This window comes from Trachypithecus francoisi, unplaced genomic scaffold (genome assembly GCF_009764315.1).
Source record: "Trachypithecus francoisi isolate TF-2019V2 unplaced genomic scaffold, Tfra_2.0 Lachesis_group9, whole genome shotgun sequence".
NCBI classification, from domain to species: domain Eukaryota; kingdom Metazoa; phylum Chordata; class Mammalia; order Primates; family Cercopithecidae; genus Trachypithecus; species Trachypithecus francoisi.
In genome coordinates this window covers 63,636,552-63,659,272 of record NW_022681474.1, presented here as the reverse complement: position 1 = coordinate 63,659,272, position 22,721 = coordinate 63,636,552, and the positions used below count along the sequence as shown (strand labels likewise).

Genomic DNA, 22,721 nt, shown 5'->3' with positions numbered 1-22,721 from the left:
CCATTTCTTGAGTACTACTCTTAAGAGTTTGATTAGAGAGACATCAAATTTTATCTGTAGTTTGTAGGTACTCTTGAAAATAACCGCTTTAAATGTAAATTTGTAGTTCATTAATCTGTTAGTCCCCTTTGCTACATTAGAAAAGACGAACCTTCTAAAACTGGCTAATGCATAATGTTGATGTTGTAACTATTAGAAAACAGAGACTGAGTTTAAACTCACTATATAAGCAAACCTGCTTCTTCTAAAAAAAAAAAACCCATAAAGTATCTAAATATGTATGTTGTGTGGCTTTTATTTTTTTTGAGACTGAGTCTCACTCTGTCACCTAGGCTGGAGTGCAGTGGCTCAATTCCAGCTCACTGCAACCTCCGCCTCCCGGGTTCAAGCAATTCTCCTGCCTCAGCCTCCCCAGTAGCTGGGATTACAGGCGGGCACCACCACGCCCAGCTAATATCTATGTTAAAGATAGGTCAGAACAATAAATTAGCAATGTTGGCTGAAGAAACAGCTTACGAGAATTCTCAACATTAGATAATCTTTGAAAGATGTATATAAGACTTCACAACAGAACAGAACAGATGTATCATTCTAAGCAGAAGAAACAAAATTAGCACAACAGCAAAAATGGTCACAGAGGTCCCTATTATAACAAACTTAATTTGATATAGACTAGAATCAGACTGTATAGAATTATAATAATGAAATAATCATCCAAAGGAAAGAAGCAAGTCCAACCAAACCAGAAAAGACTAATGGACAGTTACCAGTTTTAATAGGGACCCCACTGCCAACATGGATAAAATACACATCTTAAGTCACAGAAACTATTTATGAGTTGAACTAGACTATGGTCAAACAACAGTAACTTGGAACTGATTATTCAGTTGATGTCATCATAAAGCAATGGTATCAGCAGTTACAAATCTCTGGTTACCAAATCCAATTTGATAAGTTTTCAAGATGCGACAATGAATCCTGCATAACTCCCAATTCAAACTAAAGTTTACAAGGATGCTTAAATATTTATCAAAATACATGAAGACTTTACCTTTTCACTACCAGCTAAATCAACCAGATAAAGTTTTCCACTCAGCTTTTGTTCCGTTTGTGTGTTCTCTTGTTTTACATTAATAAGAAATATACTGTGACTCCTAGAGCTATGTTCATTCATATCTGCAAGGAAATTACACAAATATAAATAAACATGATTTCCTCTTAACAATTTCCCTAAAGAAATCTTATAACAATCTTATAATTAATCACCTGGATAAGGCTATTTTAAGCTGGTTTTAAATCCTAACCGGTATTATTTTCTACTTACTTGTAACTGCTACATGTCTGTTGGATTTTCCTTCATCTATGGTATCCATAACTTCATCTGGACTACATACAAAACGCTCTGTGCACCCCTGTGAAATAATTTTTAAAAAGACATTAATGTCTGGCCAACATGGTGAAACCGTGTCTCTAATAAAAATACAAAAATTAGCCGGGTGCAGTGGTAGATGCCTGCAATCCTAGCTACTTGGGAGCCTGAGGCAGAAGAATTGCTTGAGCCTGGGAGGTGGAGGTTGCAGTGAGCCACTGCACTCCAGCCTGAGCAACACAGCGAGACTCCGTATAATAAATAAATAAATAAAATTAATATCCTTTAAAAATGTATTACAGGAGCTGCCAGGCACAGTGGCTCAAATGCCTGTAATCCCAGCAATTTGGGAGGCAGAGGCAGGTGGATCAGGAGATCAGGAGTTTGAGACCAGTCTGGCAAACATGGTGAAATCCCGTCTCTACTAAAACTACAAAAATTTGCTGGGCGTGGTGGCACATGCCTGTAATCTCAGCTACTCAGGAGGCTGAGGCAGGAGAATTGCTTGAACCTGGAAGGCAGAGGTTGCAGTGAGCCAAGATTGCACCACTGCACTCCAGCCTGGGAGACAGAGTGAGACTGTCTCAAAAAAAAAAAGCATTACAGGGTTTTTCTAGACAATTGTACTATAAATACCTTTACATAGGGAACTCGGTTTTTGTCTTCATGAACTGAAAGGTTGGTCTTTGAAACTGAAAAAGAAAAATAAATATTAGCAACGTTCTCCTAAAACTAACACTGGATGTGAAATAATTCAATTGATAGGCTTCTCTGAGCAGCTTAACAGCAATAGTTGAACTCCAAAAAAAAATACTAAAACATTGCTCTAAAGCAGACCTTACAGATACAGTAGGAGATCTAAACAGAAACCAATGTAACAATACAGAATTTTAGGACCACTCCAACCTATACCACCCACATTTTATAAACAAGAACATTAACCGGGAGTGGTTCAATGGTTTGCCTAAGGACAACGTATCTAATTGAGAGCTGACAGAAGACTAGAACTCAGGGCTCAGATTATGTAACTCCCAGTCCAGTGCTCTAATTACTACTTAAGAAGTACCCATAAACATCGCTTTAAACAAGTTATTCTATTTAGAGGTATTCAACTAAAACTTTAGAAGAAAAAAAAATTCTATTTCCATAGAAATTACAAAGAAATAGTCTCGTGTCTACTATTAAAAAGGAATTAACAGATGCTATTTAAAACTGATTAACTAGCAAGAATTTAACTTACCATCTAATAGGTCCCTTATCTTATCCAAATATATTTCAAAATATGAAACCTAAAGGGCAAATTTAAAAAAACATCAATCAACCGAAATTATATAATAACTTACTCACATATTGAGGTCTGAGTGCTAGGCACTGTTTAGACTAGGAGAACAGTTATTAACATACCAGCCATAGTTCACATTCTAATGGGAAGATATAAATTAACCAAATTAGCTTAGTTATTTAAGCAGTCTTCCCACTGGACATAATTTACATTATCTTCATCTAAAATGAATTAGAATAGTTTTGTGTAGTAGGAACTTTCGAGTTCTGCAGTAAAACCACCTCCTTTATTTCATGTAAGAGGCTAAAGACTTAATTATTTAAGTTAGTTAACATTCCTGTTCATCTAATGGCAGATGAACAAGAAGCCAAGTTTACTAACCTGAATGATCTTTCAACTATGCCTTTCCATAAAAATAATTTTTAAAATTACTTTAAAGAAACTAGCATTTACTTTTTTTTAAGAACAGTATTCCTGCTGTAAAATAAAATACAAACATTCCTCAAGGAATTTACCTTAATATGAAATTCCAAATTTTCATCCATGGAGTAAATATAATTAAAAATATCTTGCACTATTCTTGGAATAATTCCCATGCCTTCTGGATCATGAAGTTTACCCTAAACAAAAAACAAAACTAGACTTCTTAGACAAATTATAAAACATGAAGTAAAAACAATGAGTTTCAATCTACAACTTACAGTCAAGAAAGGATGGGAACTGTGTTTTGTGGAAACGGCTCTGTAAATACCTAAAAAATCCAATTCAACTATTACACATATACATAGTACTGTACACATCAACCACATGGGTTACCAACAGATCTTAACACTTCATTTAATCACTAGATTTAGATTATCCATGCTTGTAAAAATGTTCATTGTAAAATGAACATAATCAAAAAGATTTTAGTTTCTTTCCATATAATTCTACATTGCTCCTCCTGCTTCAAGGCAAATTCATGCAAATACTAGGATATCCTTGTTCTCTATGATATGAAAATCAATAATATCAATCACACTAAAAGCAGCATTTACTTAATATAGTACAGTCAAATAAATGATAAAAACAGATGCTCTTTAGCAGTGGCAGAAAATCACAGGCTGTTTTCTAGAAGCAAAGCTATAGTGGGTCCACATCTATTATTAACAGCAGCACTGATAATTATGGCAACATTCTTATCAGAAGAGTAAGAGGTATTTTGAGGAAGGAGGAGCCAAGGAGAACAGGAAAAAGTTATTTACACTAAATAGAATCAACAACATATAAGCATTCAAAATTTCCCATATAACAGGGTGATAGAAAATTCTTGTCTAAAATGTTCATTATTTTATGGATATGCTAACTGATAAAACAATCTCAAATATAATCTCAAATACAGGTATCCCTTACTATTTAAATTCAGGAACTGATTAGATTCCAACAATGATGTTACATGCATATTATTAGTATGAGAAAAGGCAATAAAGAGTAAATTAAAATGTCTATGCATGGTGAAATAGTATCACAAATAATGAATGAATGCTGTATGTATTGCAAATTACATCTAAGCACAGATTATAAAATGTTACCTCCATTGTGTGTGTCTTCCCAGAGGATGTCTGTCCATATGCAAATATTGTTCCATTATATCCTTCAAGTACATCTATGAGAAAATAAGAGACTTTATAATTCAGGGGATTTTTTTCCTTAAGAAAGATTCATAAGAAATTACTTAAACTACAAGATGATAGGGTAGAGAAAAGGTTAAAAAAGAAGTTACTTAAAGAATGTTACAGGGAAATGTCAGATGTTTATTCTCAGTGAGGTATAAAAGACCCTAAAAGACACACAAAGACACACACACACCCTCTTTCTAATCCTTGCATACTAAATTCTGTACAATAAAATATTTGTGGGAGTGGCTGGGTGCAGTAACTCACTCCTGTAATCCCAGCACTTTGGGAGGCCAAGGCAGGCAGATCACGAGGTCAAGAGTTCAAGCCTGGTCAGCACGGTAAGACCCTGTCTCTACTAAAAATACAAAAAAATTAGCCGGGCTTGGTGGCGCACACCTGTTGTCCCAGCTACTCGGGAGGCTGAGGCAGGAGAATTGCTTGAACCAGGCAGGCAGAGGTGGCAGTGAGCTGGAATTGAGCCACTGCACTCCAGTCTGCGTGACAGAGTGAGACGCCATCTCAAAAAAAAAAAAAAACTTTAGCTGGATGTGATGGTACGTGCCTGTAATTTTAGCAACTCGAGAGACTAAGGCACAAGAATCGCTTGAACCCAGGAGAAGGAGGTTGCAGTGAGCTTTGATGGAGCCACTGCACTCCAGCCTGGGTGACAGAGTGAGACTCTGTCTCAAAAAAACTACCAAAATTATTTGTGGAAAGAGTGGCAAGAAAGATTCAGATTTTCTTTCTGCTAATATGAAAGACTCCATCAAAGTTTAGTACATAAAGGATTTATAAAGACATTAAAGGAAATATATAACATATATATGTTATAAAAATGTTATATATATGTGTGTTATATATATATGTTATAAATATATAACAATGGTAAATTTCTTTTTTTTTTTTTTTTTTTGAGACAGAGTCTCTCTCTGTCGCCCAGGCTGGAGTGCAGTGGCCAGATCTCAGCTAACTGCAAGCTCCGCCTCCCGGGTTTAAGCCATTCTCCTGCCTCAGCCTCCTGAGTAGCTGGGGCTACAGGCGCCCGCCACCTCGCCCGGCTAGTTTTTTGTATTTTTTAGTAGAGACGGGGTTTCACCGTGTTAGCCAGGAGGGTCTCGATCTCCTGACCTCGTGATCCGCCCGTCTCGGCCTCCCAAAGTGCTGGGATTACAGGCTTGAGCCACCGCACCCGGCCAACAATGGTAAATTTCTTAAAAATTGCTTAGATGACCCATCTAAGCAATTTTTCTGGACCCAGACTGCTTTCTGTGGTCAATTAAGAAACAAATTTTAAATTCCATTACTTATAATAAAGAATTTCTTCTATCAGCATGTATCTCAAATGTCATTACTCTACATTCCAAAGCTTTATGTGATCAAAAAGAAAAATGTCCTCTGCCAATTTACATACAGATGAGATTTTGAAAACGAGACTGACGGTTAATTAGTAGCTAATCCTCACAAACCCCTACCTTCCTCTTTATCCTACCCACGAAGTATAACACTCAGTCCTACCTCAAAATCAATTACCAAGAAGTTCCTATGAAAAATCAAAATCAATTACCAAGAAGTTTCTATGGAAAAAAAAAGTTATGAGACAGGGTCTCCCCTCTGTTCAGAGTGCCATGGCACATTAAATAGCTCGCTGGTCACTGCAGCCTCGACCTTCTGGGTGTAGTAAGCTGCCTGCTTCAGCTTCAAGTAGCCAGGAGTAGAGAGGCACATGCCACCACGCCTGGTTAATTCTAAAAAACTTTTTGTAGAGACAGGGTCTTGCTACGTTGCCCAGGCTGGTCTCAAACAACCCTTCTGCCTCAAGCTTCACAAAGTGCTGGGATTACAGGCCTAAGTAAGCTAAGCCCCTGCACCTGACCCTCCTATGAATTTTTTTTTCAATTTTTTTCCAGCTTCTGACATTAACATTTAAATATATTCCTTTATTAGGTCAAAGGGGGAAAAAAGGCAATCTTTTGATTTCTGGCTTTCGAGGATTTTGTTTTTTGTTTTTGGTGACAAGAAAAGTACTATGAAATTACATTCTATTCTAGAGGAAGTCAAAATAAAAAGAGAAGCCTCTGTTGGAAACAGCATATAACAGTGAAAAGTAAACCAGTAAGCAAGCCAATCCTTGTTTTTATTATTTTTAAAACAAAAAAAAACCCCCAACATTGGGCACAACTAACTAGATAATAGATTTCCTACAGAAACATTTATTAATGAGAAAAAAGACATCATTACTTACTTCCCTGGGAAGATTTTAAGAGACTCCAAACATCTGAAACTTTCCTTCAAAATCTTTTCATTTTTCAGAAGGAAAGCAAAATTATTTCATGTATCACATTCACTTCTTTCTCGAAACCAATTCCACAACCCACCCCCAAAATATCTGGGTAAAAGTCTCATCCTATGTGTTCTTACAGTATCTGCATTTAATCATAATACTTACCAATGAGTATTCTGTCAATTTACTTGTTTGTTTTACTTACCACCCTGTCAACTCCTCAAGGTCAGGACTGTGTTTAACTCCTAACACAGTGCCTGGTACTCCGGAGGAACTCAAATGCTTGTTGAATATTTATTACCATCATCAATGTACAGCATCTTTCTAAAGCCTCCCTCACCCTTTTTAATATACTTTTGTCATTCCTATGAGAAACAGAGGTGGACAACTCTCAATAAGTATTACTTCTTTCATACTTTATCAACAGAAAAAACATATTTAGCTAGTGAGATAACAGCTAAATATTTAGCTAGTGAGATCACGTTTTAGAAAAGTCACTTTGTATCTCTCTGAGCTTCAGCTGCCCCCAACAAAATGACTACTTAGGGAAAAGCTCTGAGAATTAGAAGTCATGATATGAAGTTACTATTAACATCTGAGAGCTTACAATGAGTCAGGTTCTAACTATTTTTTTATATATTATTCTATTTAATCATCACAAAACCCCCTGCACTGTACTATTTGTTTTTTGCTTTTGAGACATTCTTGCTCTGTCACCCAGGCTGGAGTGCAGTGGCGCAATCTAGGCTTACTGCAACCTCTGCCTCCCAGGTTCAAGCAATTCTCCTGCCTCAGTCTCGCAAGTATCTAGGATTACAGGTGTGTGCTACCACACCCAGCTAATTTTTGTATTTTTTGTAGAGACGGGGCTTCACCATGTTGGCCAGGCTGGTCTTCAACTCCTGACCTCAGGAGATCCACCCGCCTCGGCCTCCCAAAGTGCTAGGATTACAGGTGTGAGCCACCACACCTGGCCTGCACTGTACTATTATTGACGAGATGAGAAAACTGAGACACAGAGAGGTTCAATAAACTTGACTGTAACTCCACAGCTAGTAAGATGAAGTTGAGATGCAAATGCAAACAGACTTGGCTCCAGAGACCTGCTCTTAACCACTGTACTATATATTCAAGGAGCAGAGGAACCAAAATAAACACAAGGCAGGCTACATCTGGAAAAACCAAAGGTGAATACAGTGGCAGAGAGTTCATGTCAGGAAGTCATGGTGGAAAAAACAGGAACTCTACAAAGACCTGATGAGATGCTTATCATATAGTGGGCACTGAATAAATAACTACTTAACACAAGGGAAACAAATCACTCAGATTCAGAATTCAAAAGAATACAAGCGGATAAATCTTATTCAAAAGAAACAATTGTATCTAACAAATCTACAAATAGGGAATGGTAACAGCCCTACATATAATCAAATTATAAACTTGTCCAGACAATTATGAGCAAGTGCAATCTCAATGAACTTGTCAGTGACCCAGAGAGTACTATCTGCTTTCAGGTCATTACTAGCAACTTGCTCATCAAATCTCTATCTCAAAAGAAATTCCAGCTGGCCCATCATTCTGCTGATCTTTGCTTACCAACAATTTCTAACCACGGCTTCCCATCCAATCTGTTTAACAATGATTGTCCCAAGTACAACCTATCATGTATTTAATTGCTTTCCTGTCCTCACACCTCCCTAGGTACCTACCCCATGCCATCCTTCTCCTTAAATACGTGTATTACTGGTAACTCTGCCACATTCATATCCTTGTCCAGGGCAAGTCCCACCAGCTACTACATACAGTCTCCTCCAAAATGGTACAGAGCACTTGCGTGAAGATAAAAGGAAATCGTGGCCACGTGGTACTGACATAAATTATGAAGTTTGCATAGAAGAAAGAGATTATGATAGAAACCTTGTATTCTAACACTTGCTGGAAGTCTGATTTTGTGCAGTAGAAATAGCTGAGACTATGAGTTTATCCCAAATACAACCATGACTGATTGAATTAATAATTTCCTCTAAGAAGACAGAGGACACATGGCGAGCATGGTGGCTCACGCCTGCGATCCCAGCACTTTGGGAGGCCAAGGCGGGCGGATCACCTGAGGTTGGCAGTTTAAGAACAGCCTGACCAACATGGAGAAACCCCATCTCTACTAACAACACAAAAATTAGCAGGACGTACTGGCGCATGTCTGTAATCCCAGCTACTCAGGAGACTGAGGCACGAGAATCACTTGAACCCAGGAGGCAGAGGTTGCAGTGAGCCGAGATCGCGCCATTGCAGTCCAGCCTGGGCAACAAGAGCAAAACTCCATCTCAATTAAAAAAACAAAAGAAAGAAGAAGAAGACAGAGGCCACAATTAGCAGTTGATACTTGTTTTGTGTTTAACAACTCCTAGTGACTATTTTGCAGAAGAAGAAATTGAGATTTGGAAAGGTTAGGTAACTTGTCAAAAGTCACATAGCAAGAAAGTGGCAGAGCCTAGAATTCAATCTAGGACTGTCTGATTCCTAAGATTATACTCTTACCATATTACAGAAAAGGGAACTATTATCCTGAACACAGTTCCAAATAGTAAAGCAGGATGAAGAAGGGACTGAAATTTTGAGAAAAGGAGAAATTTCAGGAAGCTAATGATTTCACCTTAGAACTGCAAATAGTAACAAAGCAGAACAAAAGTAATAGATGCATGTATCCTAAATGTCAGGACAACAGACTTCATCTTCTTCTTTTCCTAAAGGTTAGGTACCACTTAAAAAACAATAGATTTTGAAAAACTTTGAGTATGCGCCTATTATTAAGAGACTATGTAACTAAGGATGTACGAGAGAGAGAGAGAACTCATCAGAACAGCATGAGAAAGATAAAAGTCCAGGATAAGTAACTCTTAGAAAACCAAAACAAAATAAAAACTAAGGCCCTAAGAAGAACTTTTAAAGTCATATTCAGAAAAAAAAAAAATGAATGACTGAATGAATGAACCTGCATTGCTTAGGAAAGACCATAAAATATTAACTGATGATATTATAATGGAGGCACTTCTGTTTACTACCATCTTCCACAAATATGATCCTCAAAACAGAACAACAGAATAAACATCGTTGAGAGAGACTTTAAGGTTGATGTGGAAAGTATGATAGCAAAAGAATGGCTTCAAATGAGCCCATTTCTAGTTACTAAGGAGGATTACATTCCAAGGATAAAAATCTCACAGCTACTGTAGATTAGTTTTAAAAGCCAAAGAGAACAAAGGTAATAGAAGACACAAATGTTACATACATTTTCAAAATGGGAAAAGCAATAGATTATGAAATAAGTATACCAAAATTTCATTAAGTAAAGACTATGGTTGAACTAACCTCATTTCCTGTTTGGATATGGTTATTCAATTGGTACTTTGGGCAAATACTAGACTCATGCACCAACGCTTGATAAAAGGATTCAAGTTTTTCATCATTTTCTTGTGAGTATGTTGACAAATTAAGGACTAGCCAACTGTATAGGTAGGAGGCTCTGAGGTCGGCTGAATACCCAAACAGTGTGATTTAAATAACTGCCAACAATCTTATTCATTTTAGAAGATTAAGCTAGGGACCATGGCCCATTAAGCACTTTATAAATGATTTAGAATCGTATTTTTCAAACTTCAATGCCTTTGACACTTTAATAGACTTATCAAATGTGCTGACAGCCAACTTACTAGATCCCCGGTAAGATACAAAAATAAAGCTCAAAATATGATTAAGAGCTAAAATGAACAAAATGGAATCTGCACCTTAAAGGTTTGCTCTCCGAAGTGCAAGTATGGGGTAGGGTTTAAAGTAGGCAGCAAGAGATACAAAAAAGACCTGCATGTTCAAATTGCCCATGAATTCACGAATCAGTAACTTTCTATTAGTTAGAAAGCTAATGTAATTTTAAACTGTACTGATGAGACAGAACTATGTCTCAATCAAAGAAATTGCGTTCTATGATAGATTCCTCTGGAAAACCACAGGATGCTTAAAACATGATGACCCTGTTCCTCTTTGCTGCAGTCATTTACACAATTACAGGTGTTACTTCTCCTTCATTTTACTAAGATTTCAGTACCCAGTTCACTCCCTCTCACCAATACCATTACTGCTGTAATACAACAGTATTGGTGGTTTCAAAGTCTGTAGCAGATAATCCTACTAAAATATCCTGGCCTCTCAGCTCCTCAACCAAATTTTCTGCAATCTTATTTATTCTTTCATTTTTATTTTAAAAACAGAGATGAGGTCTCGCTGTTGCCCAGGCTGGTCTCAAACTCCTGGCCTCAAGCAATCCTCCCACCTCAGCCTCCCAAAGTGCTGGAATTACAAGTGTGACCCACCATGTCTGGCCTTATCCTTCTTTACTACCTCAGAAGCCAACTCCATGACAACTCCTTTACCTTTTCATTACTAACTGCGTTGCTTCCAAAATCTCTATTTCAAGTACAGATAATACTCAACTTACAATGGGGCTACTTCCCGAAAAATGTATTGTAAGTTGAAAATACCTTAAGCTGAAAATGCATAAAACACATGTAACCTACCAAACACCATGGTTTAGCACAGCCTACTTTAAAAGTGCTCATAGGCCGGGCGCGGTGGCTCAAGCCTATAATCCCAGCACTTTGGGAGGCTGAGACGGGCGGATCACGAGGTCAGGAGATCGAGACCATCCTGGCTAACACGGTGAAACCCCGTCTCTGCTAAAAAAAATACAAAAAACTAGCCAGGTGAGGTGGCGGGCACCTGTAGTCCCAGCTACTCGGGAGGCTGAGGCAGGAGAATGGTGTGAACCCAGGAGGCGGAGCTTGCAGTGAGCCCAGACTGCGCCACTGCACTCCAGCCTGGGCGACAGAGCGAGACTCCATCTCAAAAATAAAAAATAAAAATAAAAAAAAATAAAAGTGCTCATAACACAGACACTGACCTACAATTCAGCAAAACCATCTAACACAAAGCCTATTTTATAATAAAGTGTCAAATATTTCATATAATTTATTGAATACTATACTGAAAGTGAAAAACAGAATGGTTGTACAGGTACTAGAGATATTGTTTCTACTGAATGTGTATCGCTTTTCCACCATCATAAAGTCGAACAATTTTAAGTTGTTCTAAGTCAGGGACTGTCTGTATTCACCTTCTATTACTCCATCCAGTACCCTGATTCCAACAAAGCTTTGACCCCACTGAGATCTACAACCCACTAATGTCATACCTTTTTTCACTGCCCTTTAGCCTCCCTCATATCCTTATTCCTGTAACTTAACCACCTTAGATCCCATGGTCCACCATTATAATCACTCCTTTGACTATTTCCTCAATTCTCTTGTCCCCCACTTCCCTCTTTTGTACTCAGCTAGCAAAACTCCAAATGGGCAAAAATTCAACTCTTTCAGCAGCTAACCTCGCGTGGGCCCTTAATACTGCCTGGCAATACTCTTACACTGCCTGAATCCATCCATTTCATGCCTTTTCCTAGAACCTCTTCCCCCTTCCTCATCTCCATGATGACTCTCCTCCCTGTATTAGACAATATGGAATTGATATAATGAGTACATCCACATTTTCCCTCCCTCACATCTATAGACCTTCTTCTATAACTCCACTTTATCTCCTGCTACTAGGATGAACATCTGTGCTCCTATGCTATCCTAATCCACCTACTTTTATACTGAATCTCAACTCCTCAAATGTGGTGAATGCCACAACACAGATTTTGCCTCAATCTAAGAAGCAGTTTTTAACAACTACAGCTGTAAAAAAAAGAAATAAATCATATCACAAAGTAATAGTCATTCCTTTGATTAAACAGATTTCTACAGTAACTGGAAGTAACTCCAGATAAACAACGAGTACTCTCTAAGCTTTAAAATTCAATGGTTTTAGAAAACATAAAATTATAAATATCCTTGTATAAGTTACAGTATTAACCGGAATGCACATACTTTTCTCACCCCTGGCAACCCTTGTTAAATTCCTCAAGGGATATAGGTAAGTCTTTGGGGAAGGAATAACAATGGAATGGAAGAATGACAGACTGCCATTTTCCACTACTTTTTAGAAATGTGTCTAGCCATTTTGTTTTCATTATCATGCTGTTCTCTTTCTAGAATTGCCACCTTGGAAACTCTACCAGGAATATCTAATAGAAATGCATCTCTCAAGAATAAGTGTGTAACATAGTTCTCATAATACCCTTAATTAGGTACTGTATATAATTAATCATGGAATTTCAGCAATAGAATATTTACTAATTGTATTTGACCTTTTTATTATTTAAACAACTTTCTTCTGCAATTAACTTAGAATAAAGGAGCATTAAAATGAAAAAGAGAAAGTTGAGTAAGTAGAAAAGATCACAAACTTATTTACTTATTGCTGAGACAACTCAGCAGGTTAAATATATTTACCTTTAACAATCTTCTTTGCACAGTCATTATACACTTGCTCTTGGGATGTGCTTGACTGGAACACCCGATCAAATGCATAAGGCTTGGACTGAAAAACAAAAAAGTGTTTCAACTATACAAATTAAAGGTAAAAGAACCTTTCTAACCTTTACAGATACCATCATATATTTAATCTTCAAAACAGTATACCTAGTATGCATAATTTAATATCATTGAATCTTTGAAATGGAAGGGATCTTAGGAATCACCATATACAAACCCATTAGAATAAACTCCAGGAAAACATGAATGGTCTTTAGTCTTTGCTGCAATCCCAGGGCCCAGTAATCACAACTGTAATTCCCAGTAATTATAATTAGCACTACTATGGCAGCCAAATATTGCTGAGTGATTTTTATTTTTTTAAATACTTATTTAAAGACAGGGTCTCGGTTCTGTCACCCAGGCTGGAGTGCAGTGGCACAATCACTGCTTACTGCCGCCTCAACCTTCTGAGCTCAAGAAATTCTCCCACCTTAGCCTCCTGAGCAGCTGGGACTAGAGGCATGTGCCACCATGCTATGTTGCCCAGGCTGGTCTTGAACTGTTATGCTCAAGAGATCCTCCTGCCTTAGCCTCCCCAAGTGCTGGGGTTACAGGTGTGAAACACCATGCCTGTCCTGCAACAGCTTTTCAAACATTCTTTCATTTAACAAATACTTATGGAATGTGAGATGACATGCTAGAATGATAACCAAGACAGATTCCCTCTGTGCTTTAGTGGAGCATAAGTAACAGTGGGGCAAACATTAAACAATTAAGTGATCAGAATTCTGACTCATACAATTGAGTGCTATGAAAGCGCAATGAGAGCATATAAGAGGAGAACCTAAGTCTATGGGAAAGCAGAATATCAGGGAAACACGCTTGGAGAAAGAATATTTAAGAATGGAAGAATAAGCAGCAACGAATTCATCATCACTCTTTCCAGTATTATCCATGAAGGATGAAAAAGGTTTCGTGTAGGAAAGTAGTCTAGGCATTGGGAGGATGCTTAAAGATCCTAAGGCAGAAAGAACAGTATAGAATGCAAGAAACCAAGGGAAGTTGTTAAGTTGAAGTACAAGGAGCAAGGATCAAATGCAAATATCAAAACAGTTAAAAAGACATCATCTTTTTCTGAAAACAGCTCTGATCTTCTGGACCCCAAAAATGATAAAATGATATTGGGGACTCCATGGACCACTCCTGGAGAACCACTTATATAGTCTGAGGAGCCAGAGGTATTGAAAAAAAATCAGTGGTGCCCATGCAAGTCAAAAAAAGATAATTTTCAAGGAAGGAGTGATTATGTCAAACATAGTTGGGAGGCTAAGACAAAACTAAAAAGTACTCAATGACAAAGGTCAGATTGGAATGGATTGAAAAAGAATGGGAGGTAACCAAGTGGAGCAGAAAATTTGCTGTATGTCTAAGAAAGTTTTTTTGTTTTGTTTTGTTTTTAAAGACTTGTAAGACCTGAGGAACTTTCAATGCTTGCAGGAACAATTTAATAATCTAGGAGAAAGAGTAGGTATCCGAAAACAAGAGGTAAGGGGTTCTATGTATTTGGAAGTATCTGCCTGCTCTCTAGTTTCTTCTGAAGGAAAGAAAGGAAGCTGGTCCCTAAAACACAAAACAATCACGACCCCAGAAAAAGCCCTTAACATTAGAAAACACTTTCTAGGTCTTAGCTGAAAAAGACCTACTACACTCCACATCCCCACCTCAAAGTCTGAAATAAAAGTAACAATGAACCAGACACTCCTAAAGCTGTTCCCAATTCCCCTTTCCCTTGCTACCTCCCAATAGGCTGGAAAGCCAAATACCTGCTAGCCTAGTCTCCCTGCAACTAGTCACATGACCAAGCTCTGAATAATACGAAGTGGTAGTCTGTTTGAGGTCTCTGAGAAGGGTGTTGTTATCCTGATAAAAAGGACCATCTCAGCTGAAACTACCCTTTCTCCTTCCTGGAATGAATGCCTGGAGCTGTAGCATCCATCTTGCAAATATGACAAATAGGATGATGAAAAGCAACAGCTAAGGATGACAAAGTATAACAGAGTGAGGAACCGTGAAGGACCTATATTCAGGCTTTCTGTTATGTGAGAAAAACATCCTCTTATTATTTAAGCCACTATTAGCTGTTGGTTTTCCCTCTAAAGCTGAAAGCATTACTGACAGATATAATAAGCTCATCTCACTTTGGCATCAATTTAAAATAGGCATCAATGTCTGATTATTCTTTAGTTATGACATATGTGAACATATCCTTTTCTTAGATGCTACTGAAACAATTAACATTCAATTCTACAGGTGTGGCTAAAAGAAATCTATTATTTTACTGCTGACACAAGATATATTCATGGTGAACAATTCTGAAAACAAATGTTAAGTACAATCAAATTAACAATCACCACCCAGAAATGAACCATACTAATAGTTTTTCTACACAAAAATAATTTTCCCTTCTCATTTATTCAGCATTCATTTAGTGACTATAAAGATATGAGATACTGTAGATGAGTAACACAATTTCAGAAATAATTAGTACAGACTGTAGTGTTCAAAGAGCAATAGAGGATAAGGCCAGGCAAAAACCTGAATACTAAGTTAAGCTGTATACTTGGATCTAACATAAGTGATCAAGTGATGTCAGCTGAATTTTATATATACATATATACACATGCGCGCGCACACACACGCACACACACATATATATATATTTTTTAAAACAGTCTCACTCTGTCGCCCAGGCTGGAGTGCAGTGACGCCATCTTAGTTCACTGCAACCGCTGCTTCCTGGGTTCAAGCGATTCTCGTGCCTCAGTCTCCTGAGTAGCTGGGACCACAGGCACGTGCCACCACACCTGGCGAATTTTTGTATTTTTAGTAGAGATGAGGTTTTGCCATGTTGGTCAGAATGGTCTCAAACTGACCTCCAGTGATCCACCTGCCTCAGCCTCCCAAAGTGCTGGGACTACAGGCATGACCTACGATGCCTGGCCTTAATTTTTACATCAATAGAAAATAGTGCTCCTAAACCATTTACCAAGAGATATGCCAGACAATAATGTAAACAGCTTCACAATAGTAAACAGTTTTAGTAGTAAAGCCTGCCTCAAAAGTACTTTATGAAGCTGCTTACTCTTGTTACCAACTCAAAGCAAATATATAAACTACCACTACAACCTTACTAAAATAATATAAATGGCAACTATTAAAAGGTAACACACAAACAAAAATAATTGAGACTGGAGTGATTATCTTTCTAAAAGTTATTGTTCAATAAAAATTAACTCACGTGCTTAGCATTAAGCTGACAAAACAGTCTTCTTATCTTGATTGCAAATCCAAATTATGATTTTGTAATATTAAGTAAGGCAAATGTTTTAATTAAAGATCTAGCCATAAATTAATGACTGACTCTGGCTTCCTGGAATGAAAATGGACTTTGTGATACATAAAGATTATTTCTAATGGTCTATAATTAAGGCATATCTATATTTTTCAAATAGATTAAACAAAGAAAAACTCATCTGGACATCTGTATTTTTCAAACCTGGTTTTAGCCTCAAAATTTACATTATGTAACTTTTAATCCCATGTATATTCAAAGATCCTCAAAGTTTCAGATTTCAATTTTACTAATAACTCCAAGTCACAAGATGCATTCACATCTGAATGTCGCTTTAAGGGGACACATCAAAAAGGAGTAAATTGATCTCGACTGCATACCTTAGGTTTCTTAAGGGAAGTGATTCCTGTTTTGAGTATGCACCAACCAGGCTGAACACCAAATTTGGTTATGAAGGACACCCTTCTGGCAGGGATATGTCTTTCTCTGGAATTCTGAATAGCCGATTATTTCAGATCACTTGGGAGTGTATTATATTAGATTTTCCTTAGTTAGACACTATAGTGGGCTAACATTCCACAACTGTAAAGGTATATGATGATGGTTCCTTCCCTCCTCCCCTTCATTTTTCCCTCTTAAGGTAATCAAGAAGGTCCAAACACCAAATCATTCACTTGAAAAGGGAGAATCTTGTTTTGCTTTAGGCGAGGAACTGGGCAAGATTATCTAATTAGTTTTATTCTCTTCTAATTTCTCTGAACTACCACAACTTGTTTTTGGAAGCCTTTACGGTGTACCATATAAGGAATAATGATTTGTAAAGATACTTAATGATGCAAATAACCATATTCTACTTTCATGGTTCATAAACAGGTGTAATTTTTTATTGATTTTTCCTCCTGGTGTTTTTAGCAAGCTCCTAATTTTTTCTATCATTTTTTTTTCTGGTGTTTTCAGCAAGCTCACTTCAAAGACATAAACTGTTTCCCTTGTCCTCCTTGTTTTGCAGGTAACAAGTTCTCTAATTTAAAGCAAATAGTTTATATCACTTATAGACTTTCTTAAAATAATTCATTTCATTCAATGTTACATTTATAACACTTCACCAAGCACTTAATTAAAAATAAATTCTGTATTAAAGGCTGTACAGCATACAGAGAAACACTATGAAATTGAAAGATTTGCCTGCCATGGTGTCATATTAAAATCACTGATTACATGAGTAGCGGGAAAAAAGTTTGGACGAAGTATTAAAAACTGAAGTTAGAAGAAAATCAGAATCCTTAAAAATTACTTTCTCCATGAGCACTGATTATGCTTCCAACATCATAAACTAAAATATTCTTTCAATTTTGATCTAAATAGAAGATTGTGTACAAAATATTCTTAAATCATGTTTTTAAAAATTGAGTTTTAAATGCTGCATTGCAGCAATTCTCTCCTAAACCATTCATTATGAATCAGGATTAGAAACCAGAAAAAAAAGAAAAAAACAAACCGAGAAGATTTTACCCAGAGATTTTCTAATTCCGCTCCTCTTGGCTGCTCTTATAACCATTTACAAAAGGAAGTAATTCATTTAAAAAACTAAACAAAAATATGAGACCTCAGTAATTAATGTCGTTACTATAGGCAAGAAACTAGTTTCTGAAAACAATGAACCAAAACATGTTGCCTTTCATTTTTTAAAGCTGTTATTTAGTTGTAATGTATTTTTGCTTACACTTAAAAAAACAACAACAAAAAAAAAAACAGGCCGGGCACGGTGGCCCACACCTGTGATCCCAGCACTTTGGGAGGCCGAGGCACGTGGATCACCTGAGGTCAGGAGTTCTAGACCACCCTGGCCAACATGGTGAAACCCCATCTCTAGTAAAAATACAAAAATTAGCTGGGCATGGTGGTGCGTGTCTGTAATCCCAGCTACTCGGGCAGCTGAAGCAGTAGAGTCGCTTGAACTCGGGAGGCGGAGGTTGCAGTGTGCTGAGATCACCCCACTGCACTCCAGCCTGGGCAACAAGAGCAAAACTCAAAAAAATCTCAAAAAAAAACAATCAACCAACCAAAAAACAACTAAAATGCTTATCAGTTTACCTAAAGGTTAACTGTTCATTATACATTCAAAAACCAACAACCTATACATTTATTCCTAATATTATTGTTTATATAGAGTACTGAAATTTTGAAACAGAACTTATAAGCAACTTTTTCCCAATGGAAACCTAGAATAAATGTATGTTTCCTTTATTCATTTTCCTTTAGTTCTTTCTTCATAGTTTATGTCATATCTGGGCCTCATCAAAGGTTACCTTCTAATCTTAACACATTTTATGAATCCTAAATTTTAGCATTCCAACAAAAAGAATCATAGTGATAACTACAGATCTGTGTAAACACAAAATCTGAAGAAATAAGACATTCTTAAGACAAGTGTAAAAGGAAAAATAGGTTTGTTATGTGCCAACCACTGCTGAAGCTGATCAGGTACTGTAAATTACAAAAACTCTTAAGAAACTAATGGCCTCAAGTGTGACAACTAATCTAGGCCTTGAAAGCCTCCAGACTATATGCAAAATATACCATCCTAAAGGAAAAGGATTACTGCGCTTAACTACTCCTACTCCGCCTCTGCCGGCCTATGATGTCATTTACACAAGAGTTTTTCTTGTGCACTTGTTAACAAAGAACTGGCCTGACGGTCTTTACACAGTAATAGTTGGCAGTTGTTAGTGACCTAATGACTTGCTTGCCAAAGGCCTACCAAGGAGCTAAGACATTCATTTTTCGGACCTGAACTTTGGAGAAACTTTCACATCAAAATCCTAAAGAACTTTAGTCTGTCTTCAGTGTCAATACTTTCAATCATCCTTGTCCCATCTCCTGTGACCTCTGCCCTATTTCCAAATTAAATAGCTCCATACAGTTATTAACTACAGAATGACATTAGAGGGAAAATTAACATATTAAAATTTCATACTACGGTACCTATGTAGAAAGTTAGTTCTACTACATAGCATTGCCAAGAAAGACCAACATAATTTAGTCACAGTTCACTGTTTCGTATGTCATACTTTACAATTAATTTTTAATCTCCTTCAACTAGGAGTGCTATTTTCTCAGACCTTTCAATACCAGAGATCAGACTAAAAAACCCTCACATTCTGGTCTCACTGACAATGATCACTCAACTCTAGTTATGTTTTACACTACAAAAAAACAGTATCTCACTATTCTTGGGATTACCAAAGATCAATTTTCTTCAAGATAGACCTTAATTGCAGAAGTATGAATCTAATACTGGTCAATTTTTACCTTTTTCATAAGCTTGTTTTTATAATACTTTGATATAAAAACAAAAAGCTGGTATTTTTCCTAGGCTGTTATACCATAAAATCTAGCAAGAGTGCGATTTGTCTTTCGGAGTACTTATCTGACCCAACCAAAGTCGGCTAGGTCTGCTAGATTTAAACAAAATTGATCATTCCGATTAAAAAAAAAACAAACAAAAAGCTCAACTATTTCTTTCTACTATCATCCATTTACCATTTGTAATTGTTAACATGAAAAGTCATTCACCACTCAAACATGGTGGGTGAAAGTTTGAGGTGTAGATAATATTTGTAGCTGTTTGGTGCTTTTTCCTTCTCCCAGGGGAAACAATACGGTTCAAGGGCTGGTTATGTTTCTATAAACTAAGTATCTTTACTAAAGTATAATACGGCTTGTCTCAGAGCTCAATGTCCCCAGCTGAACTTTATATAAGCATTACATATTTTCTGAATGGCAAATTTGGGGTTAATCCAAAACACCAACAGTATCCGTAATTGCACACACAGAAACGCAGACAAACGTGCACTGAACTTGCTCCCCGGACGTTCCTCCGTTGCCCCAGGTGGGGGAGTGTCCAGGGCTGAGGCTGGGCGCCTCCCGAATCCCGGCGCCGAAGATTGGGGTGGGGGCGATCCCGGAACGCACGCGAAGCTGCGCAGTCTCCCTCCACTGGGTTATCTGAACCGGCAAACCCCGCCGAGGAGGGCTGGGGACACCGCTGCTCCCTTTCAATTCTGCACCCTGCCACTTTCCTAAACTCTCTGCACAGCCCGGCCCGAAGAAGCGGGAGGAGGGGTGCCGGCGGGGGTCACTCACCGCGATCACGACCGTGTCTTCACCCTGAAACTTGGCGATGTACTTGTCGCCGCGATTCACCTCAGACTCGTTGAGAGGTCTGAAGCGACACATCACTTTGATGTTACACTCGGCTAGGTCCGCCATCTTTCTCGCAGCCGGGGCCGGCGGCCGGGAGCCACTCCCGGCTGCTCAGTCTTGCAGGGAGCGCGACGGGGCTGAGGGCCTGGGGTCGCTAGGGCCCTGAGAGGCCAGCTACGGCCCTGAGAGGTCAGCTGCGCCGCGCAGCGTTTCCCCGGGCGGAGGCGGCCGGGGAGCCGGGACTCGAAGAGCCGGCGCCGGCAGCCGTTACCCTAAGGCTCACTTCCGATCCATCATGGCAGCCATGGCGGCGGCGGAACCGGGGAGAGCGTCCGCGGCTCCTCAGCGACGCCCTCGACGGCCTGGGCGTGCTGCGGAGTCTGGCGAGGTTCTGGGGGCCGGGAGAGTGGCCACCTTCTTCCTCCTCGCAAAGAGCAGACCGGGCCTACCCGTCCGCCCGCTCTGCTGTCCACTGACCGGCTGGCCGGCTGCTGCCGGATCACTCCTGAGGCCGCCGTTGGGCGACTGGGCGGCGTGGGAGGAGGAGTGCGCAGGCGCGGTGGGCCGGGAGGCCCGGCGACCAATCGGTGCCCGCGCTCGCACCCGGTCGCCGCGGCCGCGCCGCCGGTTCCGCCACCACTCCTGGCCCGGAGTCGCAGATTCAAATTTTACAGCACTGCCCGTCTCGCAGAAGTGCCTGTGGACACAGGGCGGCAGCTCCCAGTCGCCATCCCAAGTCGCCGAAGAATCCCCCAGCGCTAAGGCAGACGTATTTAGCTTTCTTTTCTTTGGGGGAGAAAGGGTTTGCTTTAACTACTTAATGTCGTTTGTTTAAGTAAATCACTAGGCTGGTCCGGGTGCGGTGGTGGTGTTTGCAACCAGTTGATGACAGCCAGAGATTTGTTTCTTCTCCACTCCCACTGTGTCACATGACCAGCTTTAAAATTAAAAACATAAAGTACTATATTCCTAAAAGGAAGTGTTGCTTTCATTTTTTTCTGGCGGCGGGAATCATTCCTGGCCTACCTTTTTAGAGCTCGTTGCCAGAAAAGAGATTTCAATGAAGGGTAACTCTTTCCTGAGAGTGGGATGTGGGGAGACAGGAATAAGAAAGAAAAAGGAAAATTTTCCTGAGGAATGAAGAAGGTTGCTGAAGAAATGTGGAACAGTAGGGTGAGGAGGGGGAAGAGCCCTCAGCCTGCCTCACACAGCACCTCTGTCACTCCATCTGCCCAGTGCCTTGCATCCAGCCCGCACCCTCGCCGCCCCCACGCAGTTCAGCGAATTCCCGCCACTTCGCCGGCAGTGAACATACGGAACTCATCAATCCCAATACTGGAGGAATGACTGACCTGGAGCATAAAGATGGTGTTTATAAAAGGCCTAGGTAAATTTGTGCATTACATATCCAAGGAAAACCACTCCATAACTGACTTTGCCTTCTAGTTTTAGAAGATGAGTACCATAAAATTCCACGGGGAACTGGATCTGAGGAAGTGGCTCTGAGGTGCTGTGGAAGAACTGCAGTAACAACTCCTCCCCCGGTCCCCAATTTCTGTTCCTAAAACGAAGGATTGAACTATGAAAACCTCCAGGGCTCCCTGTGCTCACCCAATCATCCTAATACCTCCAGAAACAAATTCAAACTTCAACAGATTCAGGTTTATTAATCCACTGCCTTGAAGAAGAGCTCAAGCTCAAGGAACCTTAGAGCATCTCACCAAACAAAAGGATAGATGGAATTAACCCGGGGCTTTCTGGGAGGTGTGGAGTTCTGATAACATTTCAGTGAGGCAGTGTTTTGAGAGGCCCCAAGCAAGGCAGAGCTGCAAGTAAAGGCATTAACATCAGACCTGGCCGGGCGTGGTGGCTCATGCCTGTAATCCCAGCACTTTGGGAGGCTGAGGCGGGCGAGTTACCTGAGGTTGGGAGTTTGAGACCAGCCTGACCAACATGGAGAAACCCTGTCTCTACTAAAAATACAAAAGTAGCTGGGCATGATGGTGCATGCCTGTAATTCCAGCAACTCAGGAGGCTGAGGCAGGAGAATCACTTGAACCCGGGAGGCGGAGGTTGCGGTGAGCTGAGATGGCGCCATTGCACTCCAGC

At 39.3% G+C, this 22,721-nt stretch overlaps 1 protein-coding gene across 1 annotated transcript in view; it reads right to left on the bottom strand.

The window, feature by feature from the left end:
* KIF5B (kinesin family member 5B) overlaps positions 1 to 21,138 on the bottom strand; it is a 48,788-nt gene extending 27,650 nt beyond the window's left edge. Inside the window, exons 1-8 of the mRNA XM_033209705.1 lie at positions 20,553 to 21,138; positions 13,031 to 13,118; positions 4,223 to 4,296; positions 3,167 to 3,271; positions 2,610 to 2,658; positions 2,006 to 2,061; positions 1,325 to 1,412; positions 1,052 to 1,176 (exon numbers count right to left, since the gene is read on the bottom strand). Coding sequence (XP_033065596.1) covers positions 1,052 to 1,176; positions 1,325 to 1,412; positions 2,006 to 2,061; positions 2,610 to 2,658; positions 3,167 to 3,271; positions 4,223 to 4,296; positions 13,031 to 13,118; positions 20,553 to 20,678 — 711 coding nt within the window. The 5' untranslated portion in view covers positions 20,679 to 21,138. The remainder of the gene's footprint in view (positions 1 to 1,051; positions 1,177 to 1,324; positions 1,413 to 2,005; positions 2,062 to 2,609; positions 2,659 to 3,166; positions 3,272 to 4,222; positions 4,297 to 13,030; positions 13,119 to 20,552) is intronic.
* Between the last annotated feature and the right edge of the window lie 1,583 nt (positions 21,139 to 22,721).